The 22,623-nt window shown below is 39.6% G+C and overlaps 1 protein-coding gene across 1 annotated transcript in view; it reads right to left on the bottom strand.

Annotated features, from left to right (window-relative positions):
• Positions 1-21,438, bottom strand: part of NUP210L (nucleoporin 210 like) — a 115,969-nt gene extending 94,531 nt beyond the window's left edge. The window contains exons 1-9 of the mRNA XM_004388580.2: positions 20,998-21,438; positions 19,167-19,303; positions 11,058-11,189; positions 10,043-10,136; positions 8,327-8,477; positions 6,536-6,668; positions 5,675-5,833; positions 1,326-1,394; positions 2-108 (exon numbers count right to left, since the gene is read on the bottom strand). Coding sequence (XP_004388637.1) covers positions 2-108; positions 1,326-1,394; positions 5,675-5,833; positions 6,536-6,668; positions 8,327-8,477; positions 10,043-10,136; positions 11,058-11,189; positions 19,167-19,303; positions 20,998-21,194 — 1,179 coding nt within the window. The 5' untranslated portion in view covers positions 21,195-21,438. The remainder of the gene's footprint in view (position 1; positions 109-1,325; positions 1,395-5,674; positions 5,834-6,535; positions 6,669-8,326; positions 8,478-10,042; positions 10,137-11,057; positions 11,190-19,166; positions 19,304-20,997) is intronic.
• Between the last annotated feature and the right edge of the window lie 1,185 nt (positions 21,439-22,623).

Raw genomic sequence — 22,623 nt, 5'->3', positions numbered from 1 at the left:
CGTCTGACATGTAGGCCTTTGTGCCGCTTTTATCAAACACTTCGACTGTAACAACGTACACTTGTCCCACCTCAAGACTCCACCGCTCTCCAGGCTGGACAGTGAAACCTATACACAGATCGAGAAACAAAATTATGAGATGTTATGAACTGAATTGTGTCCCCCACAAATATGCACTGTAAATCCTAACTCTTATACCTGTGGATGTAATCTCATTTGGGAACAGGGTTTTTTGTTACGTTAATGAGGCCGTATCAGGGCAGGGTGTGTTTTAAATCAATCCTTTTTGAGATGTAGAGAGCAGATCAGGCACAGAAGAAAGCAGACAGGGGGAAAACCAACATCATCGGAAGCAGACGGAGGCAGACCAGTCTACAAGCCCAGGGTCTCCAAAGATGGACGACTAGAAAAGCTGAGACAAAGCTTTTCCCCCGGAGCGGACAGAGACTTCCCCTACAGCTGGTGCCTGAATTTGGACTTCTAGCTTCCTAAACTGAAATGGTGAGAAAATAAATTTCTGTTCATTAAAGCCACCCACTTGTAGTCTTTGCTATAGCAGCACTAAGAAACTAGGACACAAGTCAGCATTTTTCTACAGTAAATTAAAAAATACAAACTTTGTTGCTTGAGGGGGGTGCTGAGTTTCTGTTTGGGATGATGGGAGACTGGGAGATGGACAGTAGTAACGATTGCACAATATGGTAACGATAACTAAAGTCACTGAATTGTACACGAAAAAGTGGTTAAAATGGCAAATTTTTGTTACATCTTTTACTACAATAAAATTGAAAAACAAAATACAAACTTAACAAAACTATTCAAAGGGCAAAATTTGCTTGTTGATGGAAACAGTTTCCAAAGCAGATTCTTTTAGTTCCCTCTCTCGAACTGTATAGTAATTAGAATTCCTGGCTTAGCTCATCTCAGACATAAAGAACCACTCGCGCTTAGAGTTGTATACAAAGACTAAACCACAGTCTTAGCTCATTCCTGAGGTGCCGGGCAAGGTTTCAGCCTCTTTCATTGTTTCATGTGGTCTACAGACAGTAGGATTCTTTATCCCTGGCATGTATAAAGTCTCCTTTCCTAATCCAAACACTGTATTACATGCGTCTTCATAATGTTTCACGATGTTTCAAGATGCTTCACTCTTACAGATAGCATTCGACCATAATCAACAATGTGAGAAAACATGTCAAAGATTGAATGTTGAACCAGTTAAGTCTCAGAATGAAGGTGAAGATGCAATCTGGTTTTCAATGCACTCATTTTAGTGAAATAGCTTAAACTATTCAGCTTTCTGAAAACCATTATCTAAAAAATACCTAAAAATCCAGGCTCTACAACATATATGGTGCAATTTGGGAGTCCGGACACAGATCGCATATGGACATCTTAATTTTTGCTTAAGGAAATCGTGTGAGCTAGAGTTGGGTGAAAAGAGAAAGGTGAGCTACTAAACAAAAAAATAACAAGCCCATAAGCAAAAACAAACAAAAATTCTGTCTTTCATTATCCTTTGGAAAGCAAGAACTTAATGTGGACAATTGCAAGAAATGTCTGAGAGACCTACTCATCATAGGAATCACAAAGGTATTCTTGAATTTCAAATTTGCGAACAATGGAAAGGGAGAAGAATGATCACACTCTGTGCTTTTAGTATTCATTTAACTGCAGAAACTTTTCTCCAATAAAATCTCACATGAGAGCAGAACACAGCGGTGTCCCTCTGGAGGAAGGGATACTCTGGCTGAAGGATGGGCAGTGGTGACAGAGGGGAAGGGAGGAAGACAGCCTGCAATCCATCCACATGCCTAGGGCTCTGCAGTTTAGAAAACCACTAGTTGATTTTTCTATTATTTCCAGTAAATCTTTCATGCCAACATGGTTTCTCTTGCCACCAAGGGTATTTCTAGATCACTTACAGATCATACTATCCACTTCAGTTAAAGTCAAGCAGAAATACAAATCTATTCTTTTATCGGTCTATACAAAACCTAATTAGGAATATGTTGTTGTAGTTGGGTGTCATCGAGTCGATTCCAACTCATAGCAAAGCCATGTGACAAAGCAGAACTGCCCCATAGGGTTTTCTTGGCTGTAATCTTTATGGAAGCAGATAGCCAGGTCTTTCTCTCGCGGAGCCGCTGGGTGAACCACCAACCTTTCAGGTAGCAGCCAAGTGCTTAATCCTTGCCACCAAAAAAACAAACGAAACTCATTGCCGTTGAGTTGATTTCGACTCATAGCGACCCTATAGGACAGAGTAGAACTGCCCCATAGGGTTTCCCCGGAGCAGCTAGTGGATTCGAACTGCAGAACTTTTGGTTAGCAGCCGAGCCCTTAACCACTGCGCCACCAAGGCTCCCTTGCACCACCAGGGCTCCTTGATTAGGAATGTATTTCCCTCTTAAAAAATAACAATATACTACATCCAAGAGCTAAAAAGAAATTATTTCTGCTCTTTGTGGATAACTGAGAGTTGACTGAACAGAAAACTCATTAATTCAAAGAACACCAATTTAGAAGTTGTATTAATTCAGTCATGGACTAGGCTACAATTTATTACTACATTATCTACAGTGATAATGGAAGTGAAATAACATTTAATCTACTTAGGGGATCAAACTTACACGGCTGCCTCAGGCACACTAAAAGAGCTATTGATATACATATAGTTGATATGCTAAGTAGAGATTAGTTTCATCTATTCTTTGAAGTAACTCTTCTAAAGACTGTATAGGCAACTCTGTGCCAATTAGGTCTGGTTCTAATATGTACTCGAATGTAATAGTCGTAAAATACAAGAGCTAGATGGAAATTCAGAGCCCTGGTGGCGCAGTGGTTAAGAGCTCGGCTGCTAACCAAAAGGTCTGCAGTTCGAATCACCAGCCGCTCCTGGGAAACCCTATGGGGCAGTTCTACTCTGTCCTATAAGGTCGCTATGAGTCAGAATTGCCTTGATGGCAATGGGTTTGGGTTTTTAGGTGGAAATTCAGAACCACAACATCTTTTTCATTTTACAGATGAGGAAACAAATAGCGACAGGTCTCTCATTCATTCCTCCTTGACCAGAGGAAGATATCCTTCCGCTGCTCTGTCCTTTCCTCCTGTGTTCCTATCTCATTCCCTCTTGCCTTTCAGAAAACTCGCTCCATCTGCTGACCCTGTTTTCTCCCTTATCTTTACCATCTCTCTCGCTCTGCCGAACTTACAGGCACGATCAAGTTTGTCCTATCTTAAAAAAGTCCTCCATATGTTCTTTTCAAACTTCTACCTTAGTTTTTCTCCTCCTTTTTATAGCCAAGCTGTTTTTACTGAAAAAGTGGCCCAAGACATCCTAGTTACTACAGCCAAAAGGTCCTTTCAATCTTATCTTACTTGACCTCTCTACCGCGTTTCATCTGCTGAACATTCTCCTCTTCCTAAATTCCTCACTTGGTTACCATGAAACCCCTCTCCTGGTTTCTGACTACCTTTTAAACATTCCTTCTGGGCCTCCTTTAGCGTTCCTCTTCTTCCACCTGAAGCTGGCATTACACAGCTCGGTTTGGGGCCCTCTTCTCTCACTCTGTATGCTCCCCCAGGTGACTGTCTACAGTGCTGGCTTCAACTATCACCTACCTAGAAGCTGCTAACTTTCAAATATCTATAGTCATCCTGAATCTTCTTCCTCCAACTGCATAATGAAAATTTCCGCTCGGATGTCTGTCCTCCAGGCACTTCCAGTTAACATGCGGAAAACGAAACTCATTATATTTTCCCTTAAACCTGCTCCCTCTCTTATATTCCCGTCTCCAGGAACAGTACCTCCAGCCACCCTATGCCAGATGCTGGGACAAATTATGGATAATCACCATCCATGTCCTCAAGAAAAAGACATACGATTATAATGTATTTTAATATTTGCTATCTTGGAAGAAACAACACTAGGAACTGAGAATATGGAAAAAAAAAAAAAATCATCTAAGCCAGCCTGGGGAATTCAGGGGAGTGCCTGAGACATAGCTGTGGCTCAAAAATACTGAATGACTGTTTTGATTTCGTAGGTACAATGAAACCTGTGAGAGCTGGAACTCAGCGGGACTGCATTGTTTTTCCGGGTCTGCCTTTGACAGAGTGTAGTCTTACCACTTTTCTATCGCTCGTTTTAGTGGAAAATATTTGAGTTTTACTTCTCTAACAGGTTTCCTCCTTACATAGGTTCTGGCTTTCGCAGGTTTCGCTGTACTACTGTATTTGTTGACAAATGTCCCAGGCACCTTAAAATGACTAAAGAACTTTGGACCAACTGATCCTCCTTAATATATTTTAGACAAATAATATAAACAGCTAACTGGTGGCACAACAGTTAAGCGCTTGGCTGCTAACCAAAAGGTTGGCAGTTCAAACCCACCTGGCAGCTTCATGGGAGAAAGACCTGGTGATCTGCTCCCGCAAAGATTATAGCCAAGAAAACCCTATGGGGCAGTTCTACTCTGTCCAGTGGGGTTGCTATGAGTCAGAATTGACTGGACTGTACCTAATGACAACAGTATTCTACAAGAAATTCCTTTCAAGCCTGATGGAATCCTATCAGGGTAAGCCTACCAGGCCCTACATGATCACATGCTCGACCTCACCCCACGCCATTCCTCTCCTGCTACATTCCCTGGATTCACTGCACTTCAGCTTTGCTGTCCCTTAACCACGCCGAACACGCTCCTGCCTCAGAACCTTCACAATTGCTATTTCTTCTTCCTGGAGCTCTTTCACCCAGATACCTGCATGGCTCACTGCTCCAACGTCACCTTATCAGAGAGAACATCTCTGACTACCCTGGGTAAAATAACAGTCTGTATTCCAAGCACTTAGAACAATGTTGAGGATATCGATGGAATATAATGTGTATTTGTTGAATAAATACAAATATTCAAAAAATAGGAAATATTTCCTAGTAAAACACCGACAAATGGAGTCCAAATCGTGTTTCAATTTTCTGAGAATTTAAATCTTCATTGTTTTGTTTTCATTGACTATAATGGAGCCCTACGTATCTCTCTCTTTGTTCAATCCTTACAGAGCAGTTTAGTGCATTTTAAGAAAATTACATTGAATTCAATTGAGCAAATATTAATTGGGCATCTATTGTAGACAACGCCATCTTTTCTCAATTACTCATGGGAAAAAAGGAAAAGAGTAAATTAAATCAAATTCACTTAGGTTCTTTCAAACTCCATTCCCCCCCACCCAGAGTCTCCTAATAATAATTTAAGGTTGCAAATAAGCACTGAAGTCAACAGATCCCAAGTTCAACTACTCTCCTTTCCTCTGTCTACCCTGTTAGAAATTATGACAATAATAATTGATAGTGGAATAGGAAACCTATAGAAAATCAGTGTAGTGTAACAGTAAAACCTGCAAAAGCCAAAACCTGTGTAAGGCGGAAATCTGTCAGAGAAGGAAAATGCAAATATTTCCACTAACAGAGAGTGACAGAAAAGTGGTAAGACTGCATGCACCCTGTCAAGGGATGCAAGCTTGTGAGACCCAGAAAAACAAGGCAGTCCTGTCGAGTTCCGGCTCTCACAGGTTCCACCGTATTAATCACTCTTAATAAGTTATTTAACCAAGGATCATGTCTTCTATGCCAGGCAGGCAAAGGTTGGCAGCTAAAACTTTAAAAAAAGGATACTTTTATGGACAAAAACAAGATTAGTTTGGCCCAGCTGGACTGCAGTCACCGTGACTGTTTTCTCGTCCAGTAAAGCCACTGTCTCAGAAAGAGACCGATTATAGGCAGCTCTGTGGTCTTGCAATTCCAATGTATAATGTTCCAGGGGAAATTCCACCTCTGTAAGATATGAAAGACACATAAATGCAATAACAGTAGCTAGCCATTTCAACAGACAGTTATAAGAGGAAGATCAGGAAGCAGCCTTAACAGTATGATCTGCTTCTAACTTCTTTCCCACTGTGATGAATTGCTACATGTAGCCATTTCTCGGGGAATATTATTTGAGTTTATTGTTGGGATATGCTTATATTCCTAAAAATTGGTGATCTGAGAATAGCTGTAGAAAATGCCACTAGGTAAGTCAAGAAAGAATTAATGTTAGTGGGGCCAATGCACGCTATAAACGCACTGGGATTGGGGATCCATAAGAGCATTAAGTTTTCAGTTAATGAACTGGATTTCTCAGGAAACAACGTTTACAAAGACTTTCAAAGTATCATTCAAGTCCCTTCTTCCCAGTAAGTAGCATCTTCACTTGCTCACAAAATCTGGTAAATTTTTGGTTGTTATTTTAATAGAGAATTCAGATGCCCATAGGCACTGGAGCTAAGTGGCCTAACTATGCCATTTTCCTGTTCAAGATATAGGGATTATCTCTGTGCAGCATTAGCTCAAGTACACCAAATAAGGACTATTTTATCACAAAACCTAAAAACCCAAAGAACTATTTTGTATGCGTACTGTGACGTTGCTTCTTTTGTTCTTGTCAGCAGAAGGGATTTGGGAAATGTGAGGCTTAGAAAAGATGAATTACTTTACCCGTCATTCTTGCCTGAACCATTTTTGCAACTCGGTATTTAATATATGCTCCTACTAGGAGATAGACATCATGTGATGGTATAAGAAATATGCTCTCCAGAACAAGCAGACGTACCAATGCTGCCGCCACTTTCTAAAAGAGAAGGAAAAAAGAAAAAGCAACATTTCCATAGTCAAAATCCTCAAGGTCATCTTGCTTGTAAAAAGCTTACCTCTTACATGTTTATTTCAAAATATTTTATAAAGATTAAAAAAATGTTCTCCCAACCATGAGTCACCATTCCAGTTAGCCATAAAATGTGATCATGAATCTTAAAGTCACTCAGACTGAGAATAAAAAATGAAAAGTCCTCAAAGGACTAAAGGACCAAATAAACCAGAGACTTCACCAGCCTGAGAACAGAAGAACTAGATGGTGCCGGGCTACCACCAATGACCGCCCTGACAGGGAACACAACAGAAAGACCCGGACGGAGCAGGAGAAAAATGTAGAACACAACTCAAATTCACATAAAAAGACCAGACTTAATGGTCTGACAGAGACTGGAGGAACCCCCAGAACTATGGGCCCTGGATGTGCTGTTAACCCAGAACTGAAATCATTCCCAGAGCCCACTCTTCAGACAAGGATGAGACAGGACCATAAAACAAAAAATAATACACGTGAGGAAATGTGCTTCTTAGTTCAATCAGACATATGAGAGCCAATGGGCGGCTCCTGTCCAAAAGCAGCATGAGAAGGCAGGAAGGCACAGGAACTGGTCGAATGGACACAGAGAACCTGACGTGGGAAGGGGGAGTGTGCTGTCACATTATGGGGATTGCAACCAATGTCACAAAACAATATGTGTATTCATTTTTAAAGGAGAAATTAACTTGAGCTGTAAACTTTCACCTATAGCACAATTTAAAAAAAAAAAAAAAGTCTTCTGAAGGAGAAGCCGTAGGTAAATAAGGTAAATATGCTGAAATGGAAAGAGGTAAGACTTGACTGTATGTCACGGAAACTCTCCTAGCCAACTTCCAATTAACTGACTTTCCAGATGAAGCTGCTCTCCATTCCCTGCTGAATATACTGATCTCGGGAAGGCTTACCCAACGTGAGGTCAGGAGGCTGTTCTCTAGGATGTCCACACACTTCTGTTCCCCCCAGTTGAATTAAATGCTTACCAAAAGATAGCTGCTTGCGCCCAAACCTGTTTATGCCAATTGTATTTATAATTACATTAAAACATCCACCGCCACTATGAAAAGAGAGAGAGCCGTTGTTTCTACAAAAATTTAAACGTTTTGGATATCAGTTGAAGGCAAGGTGCTAAAATATGCTATTGAATTAGGTGTAGGTGAGAAATGTAAAAAATTGGGGAAGAAATCCTTTAAAAAGTACAGATTCTGCACTCACACTGCCTCACACATGTCTAAATTTTCACTCGATATAAAAGAAAGGAAACTAGAAACTGTATTTTCTGCAAGAAAGAGTATGTAGATTTCTATCAGTGAGTTCCTGCTCAAAAAAGGACCTTTGGCCTACATCAAAGGACTGGTAATGAAATGCAGTTACATGTTTTAAGAGAAAATGCCAGTTGTATTTGTAATTGTAATTAGGTAATAAAATGTTTAAAGAAGACAAGTATTTTTTTATGCTTACCCACTTCAAATGACTTTTTCAGTTAAATGAACAATTACTGGTCCAAATTATGTCAGGATAGAGGGCTTCTACTACAGATATGTAAGAAACTGTATTTTCCATAGACAAGACTGTTAGATAAAAGTTTACAGCACGAACTTTACCTTATAGAATGAGTCATAAATTCGAACTTTTACAACGGCAGCACCAGTCCTGATACCAGACACCAAAATCATATCTCCTTGTTTGTCTTCTTTTTCCATCTCAGCTATATACTCTGGGGGAGAATATTCTGCTTCAGAGTATTTCAGAATCCTAAAGAAATAAAATAAGATCTTTTTCTAGCAAAATCAAACAATTAATTTTCTTCCAAAAGGCCCTGAAAGGGTTTTTGTTTTCTTTTTTATTGTGGTAAAATATATATAACAAAACATTTGCCATCTCAGCCATTTTTACATGTACAATTCAGTGATATTAATTAGGTTCACCATGTTTCATATTTATCACCACTATGCATTTCCCATTTTTTTCATCATTCTTCCTAGAAATCAATAATTTCCCCTTCCCCTCTGTCATGGTTTGAATTATGTCCCCCCAAAAATGTGTGTATCAATTTGGCTGGGCCATGATTCCCAGAATTGTGTGGTTGGCCTCCATTTTGTTATTGTAATTTTATGTGAAAGAGGATTAGGGTGGGATTGTAACACCACCTTTACCCAGGTCACAACCAATGTAAAGGAGTTTGCCTGGGGTGTGGCCTACACCACCTTTTATCTCTCAAGAGATAAAAGGAAAGGGGAGCAAGCAGAGAGTCAGGGACCTCATACCATCAAGAAAGCACTGCCGGGAGCAAAGCACATCCTTTGGACTGGGGTCCCTGCACAGAGAAGCTCCTAGTCCGGGGGAACACCAAACAGAACACCGATAGAGAGAAAAAGCCTTCCCCTGGAGGTGATGCCCTGAGTTTGGACTTTTAACCTACTTTAACTGTGAGGAAATAAATTTCTCTTTGTTAAAGCCATCCACTTGTGGTATTTCTGTTGTAGCAGCACTGGATGACTAAGACACCCACCCGGTCTTGGTCTCTATGCATTTGCCTGTTCTAGATATTTCATATAATTGGGATCATACAATATTTGTCCTTTTGGGTCTGACTTCTTCTACTCAGAGTAATGTTTTCAAGGTTCATCCATGTCATAGCATGTATCAGAACTTCAGTCTTCCTTATGGCTAAATAATACTGCATTGTACGTATCGACCGCATTGTGTTTATTCATTCCTCTTTATCCATCATCCAAACAACTTGGGTTGTTCCCATCTTTTGGCTGTTGTGAATAGTGCTGCGATGAACACTGGTGTACAATACCTGTTTGAGTCCCTGCTTTCAAGTCTTCTTGGGTATATACCCCCAAGAGATTTTAAACAGTCTGCTCAAGGCCCACAGAGTGTAAAACATTTTAAAATTTATTTTTTCCATAAGAAAAGTAATGTCCCTCTGGTTAAAACTGTTGTGAGACTAAACCTTGGACTGAGGGCTATTTCTTAACACTAAAGACAAAATTTCATACTATTATCCCACTCACTCTTTCACTATGTGCAGATGGCATTAGCAATAAAACTGCCAGAAGACACACCTGGCTCAAATAATTGTGTAGTCCTGAGCTCATGAACTCCTCTATAGTGGCTCAAGGTAAGCTATCACAAAGATACCTACATCCATACCGTACGTCATTCTATCATAGACATTTCCCCTGGTGAATTGATCTATTCCAAAAAAGTCCAGTCAGCAAAGCCCACACAAATGGTTGCTGTTCAGTGTCCTACTCGATGGCAGATGTCTCCCTCAAAATCAGATGGCTTATGTTTGGTTTCAAGGTTACCTAATTTTGCTAGACAGTTCTCCTCTTGCTGACTCGTTATCCTGGGCAATGCTCCACTCAAACATCATCCCTGCCAAACTACTAAAAGTATTTCCTGTAGAGCAAGCCAAAAGCAGACAAGAATTACATATTCAAAAACATTCAGCTATCTTTAACAAGACAGGGAAACCTAACTAAAAAATGATTCTTAGGCCTCTTTCATTAGCAAATAGAAGCATTATCATTAATGAATTAAACGCATACTCCAGGGAAATCTCTACACAAAGAATATAGGTGCTGTTACTGCACAAACATTCAAGAAGCAAAAAGGACTCAAATCGATTAACTTTTGATTGACAAAAATTATGCCACGCTCTGTTTCTTTCTGCATAAAGACTACCTTACAGTCTACCTTATGGTTGACAGGCATCCTTCATCCTGGTCCCTTTAACATAAATTTTTATAAACATTAGATTCCAGAATATTTCTAATATGTTCTTTTTTCAGATGCAAAAAATTACTCTTTAGTAAATAGTTTACAAAGAAAGACGCAGTAAATTTAAACATTTTTAATACCATGTTGCATCACTAAGACAGTATGCTAAAAGCAATATAAAACCAGTCTCAAGAAACATTAACTCAAAATTATAAAACTTCCTCATGGTTTACATTTAATTCTTCAGGCCTACTGCAAGGGGACTGATCAAGACACAGCTAGCAATAGATTTTAAAAAAGAAATATTCTGAATTATTGATCTACAGACCGTCAGCAGAAACTCAGTGGCAGAATTTGGATATTTATGAAAAGTTCTGAGACGACCAATACTATTGAAGGAAAGATTTTATGAAAGCATGGAGCTACTTGTTGAACTATACTCAGAATTACTAATTCCTCATCTATGTGAGCTCCGTATGAGAAAAGAAACATTATTCCCAGTCTACGTTTCTCTCTCAAATTCCTGTTTTCAAGCGTTAAACACAAAGGAAGTACTATTGTATTTTAGGCAATTTTGTTGACTCCTCTGAAGTTGATTACCTTCGGCATCCAATGCCCTGACCATCAGTTCCAGTGGTGAATCATCCACATAGAGCTCCCGGACTCGAGATACGATCTCAATGCTGTGTATCACATCAACCTTAACGTCACAGCGCAGTTCGTGGTCAGTCACTAGGATGAACCCAAAAACTGAGAATTTAATTCAACAGGTCATGAATCTATTAAATACCTCAAATACTCTGAAGCAGATTCTAAAGATTATGAAAAAGAAAGAAAGGCTTACAACAGCTGCTTTCACCTGTGGAAAAAACCATAGAGACCACTTTTACCTATAGAACAGCATAAAGCATAAGGTCTTCTGTTTATAGCAAGAGACGCTACCAGTGATTCCCAAACACTAACCTGTGATGATGTTTTTACTGGTCATGGAAAAATGATAAAAATAAGAAAAAAATAGCAAGTAGTAAAATTAAATGTATTCACTTTAGAGGACTATACTTCATTCTTATATCATGTTCTACTTTCTCATGTTAAAACGTTTTTCTATTATGAAATGATAATGTTAGTAGACTTTTAAAAATTTATTTATTTAGGAAAGTAAAAAAGTGACAATCAACTTCTCTCCCTCTCTCTCTCTCATTTTCAACTTTTTTTTCTGAACCACAAGATTAAAGAGCCTGGGAACCACTGTATGAGACCAGAGTACCAGTTAATACACCCATAATGAAATTCAGAAACTCTAACTAAAATAGTACAGGATGAAATGAGAATGAAATACATTGTTTTGTACTATTATCTTTTAAAACACTCCCTCCTACCACATTTACCACAGATTAGAAAACCGTCTACATAACCGCCCCATTCCACTGTACTATTTATACACTGGTAGTTTTCGCTTTATCCACAAGTAACAAAAAGCAAAGTCACTGCCGCTATAGTATCCAAAATTACTAAAGGGACATGAGGGGTAAACTCTGTCCCTGTCCATGGATCTGGTTTCATGGAATTTTAAGATCAAAGGAGAATGTTAATCAGATAATACAGGTAAATGCCCCTAACCAAAGGCTAAGGTACACCAAATATGCTTATCTCAGGAAAAGCTACACTTTTTCACAAAAAAAATATTAAATTTGAATTAATCATCTTGAAACTATTTATACACTAGGGTTGAACAAATAAGTAAATATATTGTAGATAATGAAAAGCCTTTCACTTTCAGAGAAAAAAGTTACAAATAAGCAAGAGAGGAAGGCTAGAATGAACCCTGGGGTGCAGGATTAGCAGCAAAGTTATTAGTATGAACCCATGTTTAACATATATGCAGACATATAGAAATCAACATAGATATGTGTATATGGAGTCCTGGTAGCACAGTGGCTAAGAGCTCGGCTGCTAACCAAAAAGTCAGCAGTTCAAATCCACCAGCCACTCCTTGGAAACCCTATGGGGCACTTCTACTCTGTTCTATTGGGTCGCTCTGAATCGGAATTGACTCGATGGTAATGGGTTTTGTTTTGTTTTGTTTTCTTAATGTGTGTATACATGTGTTAGTATATATACTGTACATATATTTCTTAACACTGTCTGCTGAGAGGGCCTAAAAGCAGTAACGACCCAGTAGAAACCAGCAGACTAGCATTCAGATTTTGGTTTTTAAATACCATTCTCTAATAAAAGGAACCAGGACTCCCTAAAGAAATGGCTGAGTCTAGGGCTAGAGCAGGGAAAATACAGGATGAGCCTGGTATATCTTGTAGAGCCAGAAAGTAAAAAAGGATTTTAACAAAATTTTTTTCATAAATAAATAGAGACGGGGGGCAAGTCCAAAGGACACAGGAGCCAGCCTGAAAGAGCTCTCAAGGGCCAAAGCTGGAAACAAATGGAGGGAAAAAAAAATTACAGTATGGGATTATAACCCAAAGAATAAACCAAATAGCCACGAGTCCATACTGATGTAAATAATGCTTAAATAAATAAATAACTGGGGGAGAAGGGACAAATCTCTCTTGCATCCGAGATGATGAACGTAGAAGGAATGAAGAAAATAGAAAATCACAGTTAGAATACCACAATTATGACTGCTACAGGCAAGATTCATTGATAAATGCTAAAACTAACGCTAAGCTTTAAAGAGAAATAGGATATTTGCATAGCCTCGAAGTATCACCTCGCAAGTATTTATTAATTACCGTGGTGGTTTCAGAGCCCTGGTGGCACAGTGGTTAAGAGCTTGGCTGTGAACCAAAAAGGCATCAGCCACTCCTTGGAAACCCTATGGGGCAGTTCTACTCTGCCCTATAGGGTCGCTATGAGTTGGAATCGACTCAACGGCAAAGGGGTTTGGGGTTTGGGTTTTGGGTGGTGTTTTTCACTCCTCCTCCAGGAGGTGAAGTTTAGTGTGGGCTGTACTTAGTGACTTGTTTCTAACGAACAGCACACGGAATGGGGAAAATGTTAACTCTACGATGGAGAAACCCGACAGACACCACCTTCACCAAGTGATCAAGTTTAACATCACCAGTGATAAATAAATGCTGGTATCATTATATTCTCTGATATGATGAATAAGAAGTGTTCTTCATTTCTGTAGTTTCCTTCCCAAAAATTCATGACCCCAGTCTAATCATGAGAAAACATCAGATAAACCCAAATTGAGGGACATTCTACAAAATACCTGACCGATACTCTTCAAAAGTGTCAAGGTCATGAAAGCAAGGAAAGATTGAGAAACCGTCACAGATCCAAGGAGACAAAGGGGAGACATGACAACTTAGTTTAGCAACGTGGTGGCCTGGATTGAATCCTACAGTGGAAAAGGGCGTTAGTGGGAAAAATGGTGAAATCTAGACAAAGTCCATAATTTATAGTATTGTACCAATGTACATTTCTTAATTTTGATAATTGTATTATCATTATGTAAGATCTTAACATTAGGGGAAACTAGGTGAGGGGAATATGGGAACTCCGTACCATCTTTGTATCTTTTCTGTAAATCTAAAATTACTTAAAATAAAAAGTTTTAAAAATTAATCTTCTACGCAATCAATATTTAACTGAAGAACAGAACCTGAAGTTAGAAGAACTGAAGACCAAGACATGGGAGTCTATGGACAAGAATCTCACGGGATAAGCTGGTAGAATCTACCATTAAGGAAGAGTTCCAGGGATGGTAAAGGGAGTAGTTCAGTGAGAGTTTTACGGTAATGAGTAAAGTTAACAATTAAAAAAAACTCCAGCTTCTCTTCCCCAAATGCTTTCTACTATATCAATGACTGAAGGATAGAAGAATTTAGCTAGTGTACACCATACTAGAAAGAACATAGTTATCAAAATAGAAGATAACTGACCAATTCTCAAAAATCTGGGCATATGGGATGTAAAAATATGTATTAAAATCTGGTATAAAATTTCATGCTTTCAGAGGACATCTAGGTCAATTGGTATAACAAAGTTTATTAAGAAAATGTTCTGCATCGTACTTTGGTGAGTGGTATCTGGGGTCTTAAAAGCTAGCAAGCAGCCATCTAAGATGCATCAATTGGTCCCAACCCACCTGGAGTAAAGGAGAATGAAGAACACCAAAGACACAAGGAAAGTATTAGCCCAAGAGACAGAAAGGGCCACATAAACTGGAGACAGCATCAGCCTGACACCAGAAGAACTAGATGGTATCCGGCTACCACCAGTGACTGCCCTGACAGGGAACACAACAGAGAGACCCTGATGGAGCAGGAGAAAAGTGGGGTGCAGAACTCAAATTCTACTAAAAAGACCAGACTTAATGGTCTGACCGAGACTTGAGGAACTCTGGAAAGCATGGTACCTGGACTGTCAACCCAGAACTAAAACCATTCCCGATGCCAACTCTTCAGACAAAGATCAGACTGGACTATGGGACATAAAATGATACTCGCGAGGAGTGTGCTTCTTAGCTCAAGTAGATACATGAGATTAGATGAGTACCTTCTGTCCAGAGGTGAGATAAGAAGGCAGAGAGGGTCAGGAGCTGGCTGAATGGACACGGGAAATCAGGGGTGGAAAGGAGGAGTGTGCTGTCACAGTATAGGGAGAGCCATTAGTGTCACATAACAATGTATGCATACATTTTTGTATGAGAGACTAACTTGAATTGTAAACTTTCACTTAAAGTAGAATAAAATAAAACAAAATCCGGTATAAAATTAAAAAATTTTATTCAAACTCTCCCTTAATCAAGATTTTACCAGACTTGAGCATTATGCTCTTTTAAGATCTATCTATATGAGATCAAACTGACAACAGCAACTCAAAAGGTTAGACAGGAACCTTAGGGGGCAGTGAGTTTATGTTAATGGGGGAGGAACAACTCAGAAAGGAGGGTGAGAATGGTAGCACAACTCAAAGAATGTAATCTATGTCAGAGAATTGTACTTGCACAAACTTGAACTGGTGCATGTTTTGCTGTGTATATTCTCAACAGCAACAATAAAAAATAAATCATTAAAAAAGAAAACAGATTTTACCAGAAATGCTAACAAATAATGAAAATAACCATTTTATGCTTCCGTCCTCTTGTTTACAGGAGAAAGGTCAACAAACAGGAAAAAGAAAAAGAAAGAAAGGAAGAGAGGGAGGAAGGGAAGAAGAAGGGAAGGGAGGGAAGGAAGTAGGGGGGAAGGGAAAAAAGGAAGGCAGGGTGAGCTCAGATAATACACACACTAGATATTTAGGGGCACTGGATAACCTAGCACTAGTTAAATGGGAAATTAAATTCCTTTCTTCAACTAAGAAATATGCAGAGCAATGGCAGAACAGAAGCAACTACAACCTTACAGAGAAAATATGAAAAGCCCTTGTGTGCACAATACCTACCCATCTGACTACTTCAACAGCAGGCAGTTTTTCAGGACAGGGTCACTGATGATAAGGAGGAAAAAAAAATCACTTTGGATGGTTTACAAGTAAAATTTATATTGGTCAGAATAAATATCAAATGTTTAACTTATCTGCTTTTAAAACTAAGAGGAAATAAATAAATAATATTCAAAAAATTCTTATTTTCAGGTCCACAATGGAGTCGGGTAATAAAGAAAGAAAATGAGACAGAGAGGAAGAAAGCTGATACAAGAAGATGAAGAAAGAAAGAAAAAAACTACGAAAATAAAGTCAGGACTGGGAACCAACGGGATGCAGAGCCAGAGACAGAAAGAGGGAGCGGGAATAACAAATGTTTCCCGTCTGCCCCTAATTTATCCTAGCTTCCAAAAGCAGGTAAGTTAAATATTTGATATTTCTTCTAAGTATCCTGATTATCCTCCACTGCAGTTGCTTGTCAATCTTGAGTATTTACTCAACCACCACCATGGGCTGGGCACAAAGCAGAACTACTGATTCTGCCATTTCATTCACCCCATCTCTCTACCAGTCAAAATCTTCCAGGTGTCCAAACCCTTTCTTCATCCTCTGTGAGTTTTTTCACCCAAAATTATGCCTGCATCTCCAAACTCCTCTCCCAGTCCTGTACCTAAGGTTAAAAGTCTAGATTTCCCACCACAAAAAGGTAAATTCATATAGTTATAGATGATCTCTGGAAGGACATAGAAAAGTGGTTGCCTCTTGGAGCACTGAGGTTAGAGAAAATTTTACTTTTCACTATATAATCTTTTATATTCTTTGAATGTTTTGCAAACAAAACAAAATTTATAAAAAATCTAGCACTCTTATCAAATGGAACATGCCTACCTCAAGTCTCTCCTATCCATCATGTCTGTCAGAGCCACTAATCTTCTCTACTATGCCACCACCAAAAACATCGTAAATAAAATTCTAAGCACCTAAACACCAAAAAAGTGCTTAAATCCTTTCAATTTTACGGGTGACTTATGGTTAGTAGGCAACTCAATAAATACTTATCAAACGAATGAACAGTTTCTCCTAGGCAGGTGCTTCCCTCTCAAAATGCCTCGAACCCCGTCCCCCTTTAGAGTGCCCGTCCCCACTCAGATGGGAATGCACCTGGTAAGACACCAAGACTGAACAGTTACCAATGTTTCCATCATCTAGGTGCACAACTGTGTTAGTGGCAAAATTGGGCAAGTCCATTTAAAGATACTTAACTTGGCAACAGTTACCACAAGATAGAAGAAATTAAGCTGAGAGCCAGATTTGAAAAATTTCCTAGCATTTGTATGAATGAAATCTTTTGATATCAGATTGAATTCCTGAAGAGTAATTAATGTCACTACTGAAAATAGAAAATAGTATATTTGACCAAATCAATACTTTTCTGACCTCCGTACCCTCCTCTATCCATTGTAGCTGCCATGCATGACGTGGTCCTGAAAGATGAGAGATATACCATATTTTATTGATTATTTAAGACACTAATTTTTTCACACTTTAAGAAATTTGAAGTTGGGATACAGCTTATAAGTGATGACACGTTACAGTCGCTGTCAGCCAGGTAGCAGCCATCACCTAGTTGTCATTGTTTGCACGCGTGAGAACATTAAAAGGCCCAGCATCAACACTTGTAGAATGGGTATTAGTGGTTGGAAGAAAATCTGGTGGACAATAATAGAATATACTTTTCTCCCCTAGGAATCAAATGGTTAAGGGGAGGAGGTAGGAAAGGTGGTGACTCAGATGTGTTTAGCATCTTTCTAAAGCTGGACACAAAAACAGATCAGCTCTATATTAACTGCAATGCCCACTTAAGAGTCCAACACCTACAGCTTTTAGGTGTTTTTAAAAAATTGACTATTTTAAGAAATGCTACATCACTAACGCTTTTAATGGCACAGAGAAAGGTGCTGTGGGGAAAAACAGACACTGATGATGCCCCGCCAAAAAGTGATTCAGAAAAGTCAGAAATGTAAGGTAGTCTTAGGAATAGCTTATCAATTTATTTTACTCCTGTTTTCCTTTTTATTAGGCATGAATAATCAGCTAATTGAGTCTAAGAGTTCCTTCCGCAGCTATAAAATAAAAATTCCAAGTGAAAAAAAACCCAGCTTAATTGGCAATGTTTTCCTTTTTTAGTGGAACATAATAGTGTGCCTTAAAATAGATGGATGACACCTTCAATTACACGAAATATAGTATATTAAGCACCTTGAGGAGGTGCCCTGGTGGCGCAGTGATTAAACACTCACCTGCTAATGAATGCTCTGCATTTCAAACCCACCAGCTGCTCCAAGGGAGAAAGACGGGGCAGTCTGCTTCTGTAAAGATTTATGCCTTGGAAAACCTAGCGTTGCTGTAAGTTGGAATTGACTCACGGGCAACAGGTTTGGTTGTTTTTTTTTTTTTTTAAGCACCCTGAACTTCTCATTGGTAACCTATTATAGCTTTATCATTTATCAAAATATTTAAAGCTGTTTTGATATTTCTGGCCTATACATATGGCAATGAGTGCCAGAAACCCAAGAATACAAAGAGTTCTTGCCTTATTTGGATACAAATACAATTTCTTGAGCTGCTCTGGACTGAAACAAATTAGTGTAGAGCTTCTCAAACTTTAGTATGTATAAGAATCACCCGGAGAGCTTGTTAAAACAAAGATCCCTGGGTCTACCCCAGAGATTCTGATATAGCAGATCTGGGGTGGGGCCGATAGAGTCCTGGTGGCGCAGTGGTTAAAGCGATCGACTGCTAATTGAAAGGTTGGCAGTTTGAAACCACCAGCTGCTCCGTGGGAAAAAGATGTGGCAGTCTGCTTCTGTAAGCGATTTACAGCCTTGGAAACCCTCTGGGGGTCGCTATGAGTCAGAATGGACTCAACCACAGTGGGTGGGGTGAGGCATGAGAATTTACATTTCTAACAAGGAGTCCCTGGGTGGTGCAAACAGTTAATGTGCTCAGCTGCTAACCGAAAGGTTGAAAGTTTCAGTACACCCAGAGGTGCCTCTAAAGAAAGACACGGAGATCTACTTCTGAAAAATCAGTCACTGAAAACCCTATGGAACACTATTTAACTCTGACACACATGGGGTTGCCATGAGTTGGAATCAACTTGACAGCAGTGGGTTTGGTTTTTTCGGGTATAATGCAGGAATCCCTATCCATCTCATCATTTGAAGCCAACACCATTTGTGTTAACCATCGATACGAGACATCAGATAACTCTACCCCAGATCAAGTCTTACATAGTATTTTCTCTCAACATACCTATCTCTCGAGCAAGAATAATACTGCTGAGGCGTATTGGTTGGGTGGATTTAGCAATAAGGAGAGCTCTTTGGGAACACAAGGTGCCATTTTCATATAAAGGTTCAACAGTAACTGCATCATGATGGGTGGAATGCCTGCGAGAACAAAATACTTAAGAGTATGAAAAAAGAACGTGAGTTAAAGTTAACTTTTGGTGGAGCACAGATTCCTGTAGTACTTCCATGTTATATACTACCAGATGTATTTAAATGACTCTTTAAAGTAGGAACATTGCTTACTGACATAAGAATTAAAAGTCAGAGAAACTGATCAGAGCCTTTTCCCAACGGTCTCTTCTGCAGTCACAGAAGTGTTACAGTCCTCTGTTAATATTTAAAGTAAGATTAATGTTACATTCCTCCCTCAGTATGTCAAAATAGGATTAAAGTTGTATTTTCAATAACGAGAGTTTGGGCTTTCTCATTCTCGAAACTGAGCACCTGACATCTAAGTTGGAAAAGTCACCTAAATTATGAGATGTGAGTCCAACTCAAAGAAAATTTTAAAAATGGAGAAAAAGCTCATATTTTCAGATGGGTGAAAGGAACAGCTTCAAATGCTAGATTCCTTGACTCATCCTCACAGTCAGGAAGCACATCACACAGGGTCATCTTACAAGACTGATTCCCTTATACTTCCTTATAAAATGGGAGGGAAACTTTTCATTCTGAATAAACCTCATTGCTTCTCTTAGCAGAAAGTAAAGGGAAATCTACTCCACTTCAGAGTGAACTTGGAGTCCCTGCGTTATACAAATAATGCACTCAGCTACTAACCAAAAGGTTGGGGTTCGAGTCCACCCAGAGATGCCTCAGAAGAAACGCCTGGTGATCTATTTCAAAAAATTAGCCTTCAAAATCCAATGGCACACAGTTCTCTGGCACACATGGGGTTGCCATGAGTTGGAACTGACTCCATGGCAACTGGTTGAGAGTGAACACTCTCATATTTTGGAGCTCATTTTATTTAGGTTTCTTCAGACCTTGGGTAACCTCACAACCTATCTTTGGGTTCTCTCACACCAAGAAGTCATATCTTTCCATACTCAGTTAGGAAGTCATCATCCCCAAGTTGAGTACCCCTTGTCCTCACACTTCAAGTGGATACCCTCATATAATGAGGGAAATTTTTATATTCCAGGTAGGTCTCATCTCCACCCAAGATGAATCTTGTCATATTCCAAGAAGCATACACTTCATGGTCTCTGTGGCTCAGTCCCTCATCTGTAAAATGTGAATAATAGTACTTACTTTGTAAGACTGTAAATTAAATGAGTTAATACATGCAGAGTGCTTAGTTAAGTGCTCAGTAATTAGCTATTATATTTTGGGACCCCCTTCACATTGAACAGCTCACCTTATTTAGTCAAGATCTCATACCCCAAGTCTCTCTCTACTCCTAAAAAAAGTTCCTCATACTTTAGAATTCCTTCTCACCCTGTTTACATTGGAAGCCCCTCACATGGGGTAGCCACCCCACCTAAGAGGCTTCCCTGTGCCCTAATCGCTGCTCCTACAGCGACTAACCCTGCCAACACACGCACCATGAAAAGGCTAATCTCACGTCCAGAGAATTTCTCACATATGGACACACACACAACCTGAGGATATCCCACACAATGCAAAGAACATGCCACATCAGGAGAGTCTGGCCACTACCCTGTTACAGGATAGGCCCCTTCACGCCAAGTGACCACACAGCACTCCTTGTAGGGCTTACAGAGTGAACCCCTCCACCCCGTTATTGGATGGTGTGGGGGTGCATATCCTCGTGATTCTCCATCCCTCACCAAGTATAGCAGCCCCGCTGAGCTTCCAGCAGGAAGGGTACACGGCCTGGCTCCCGGCAGAAGGGTAGCAACACCTGTGGAACGTTAAGTTTGTTTGCCAGGGCCCCAAGCAAAAACAGAAGCAGCAACAGATAATGTAGAGGTAAGCAGAAAAACAGCCCTAAGCCTCGGGGCCTGGACACCACAGAGCCAGTCATGGCGACCACCGGATCTCAGGTTCCCGCCCAACCACTGGCCACGCCCTCAGCACGACTTCAGCCAATCCGCAAGGCGTAACGTCAGCGGAGGCCCGGACTGCCCTCAGACTCGGAATTGTGGGAAGTTTTTTTTTTTTTTTTTTTTAATTAAGCGCTTTAGCGAAGGAGGAAATCTTGGTGGCGCAGTGGTTAAGAGGTATGACTGCTAACGGAAAAGACAGTTCCGTCCTATAGGGTCACTATGAATTGGAATCGACTCTATGGCAGTGGGTTTTTTTTTTTTTTTGAGCGAACGAACATCATGGGAACTTTTAGAATGAACTGAGAAAGCATGGCTAGACTAGAAGCATGTGGACGCCATTTTGCATCTAGGGGGCTCAAAGTATCTTGTTTGGATGTTTTCAGGGCCCTTTTGCTGCTTTCTTCTTTTCCAGCTATAAAACATTGACCCTCTTCCTTCCCAAGGAGGCCAGTTACCAAAACCACAGATGCGACAAGTGCAAACAACAAGTGATAGGAACAAACCCAGCTACCTGCTTAAGGGACTACTTTCCAAAATAACTGGATGGCAGATCTTTTTAAAGTCACAGGCAGAAAAGTCTAAAAATTACAATTTTTCCTCAGTTTAATTTTCTTTGCTTACCTTGCATTTGGCTCCTAGCCAAAAAAAAAAAAAAAATTTTTTTCCCCTTTTTCTTGGTAATAATTTCCAGTCAGCATTGGTCTGTACTTATTAAATGGAAAAATTTCCAGTCTCTAGTATAAACAGCTGCACTTCGTCAAGGAACCTGTGTCGCTAGTACCGACAAAAACTAACTTTACTAGGAAGTCAGATTCATATCTGGCCTCAAGGCCAGGAACCGGAAATGCCAGGCACTGGTGTCTCAAAGGAAGCTCTGAAAGCTATCCACTCACACATAGCCAGTCTCCAAGCAAATACTGTGAGATCACGTCTTGTTAAATTAACTTGTTTTCTCCAAATATCCAACAGAATATTAATTCAAAGGCTCTATCAGGGAAGTTTATTAAAACCACACACAATGTGCTCAGTATCATATATTGTTTAAGAAGTATGTTGTTGTTAGGTGCCATGGAGTCAGCGCAACCCTATGTACAACAGAACGAAACAATGCCCAGTTCTGTGCCATCCTCACAAACGTTGTTATGCTTGAGCCTAAATCCATAGTTTATAAGAAAGAATATGGTTCTAAAAGTAAATGTATACTTCAACCTGAAGATGTTTAAGAGACCTGGGATATAAGTATTATTTCTAATCTTCAGAATTACCCTGATGATACATATTATCTTTATCTCACAGATGAAACTAAATGGTTTATATCAAGACATACAACTAGGAATTTCAGAGCCTAGTTTTGAACCCAGTTTTGGTCTGCTTTCAAAGTGTGTGCACTCCACTAAATTGTGTTGT

This window comes from Trichechus manatus, unplaced genomic scaffold, assembly GCF_000243295.1.
Source record: "Trichechus manatus latirostris isolate Lorelei unplaced genomic scaffold, TriManLat1.0 scaffold00213, whole genome shotgun sequence".
NCBI classification, from domain to species: domain Eukaryota; kingdom Metazoa; phylum Chordata; class Mammalia; order Sirenia; family Trichechidae; genus Trichechus; species Trichechus manatus.
The sequence above is the reverse complement of the archived record's forward strand: the minus strand, read 5'-3'. Positions and strand labels throughout refer to the sequence as shown.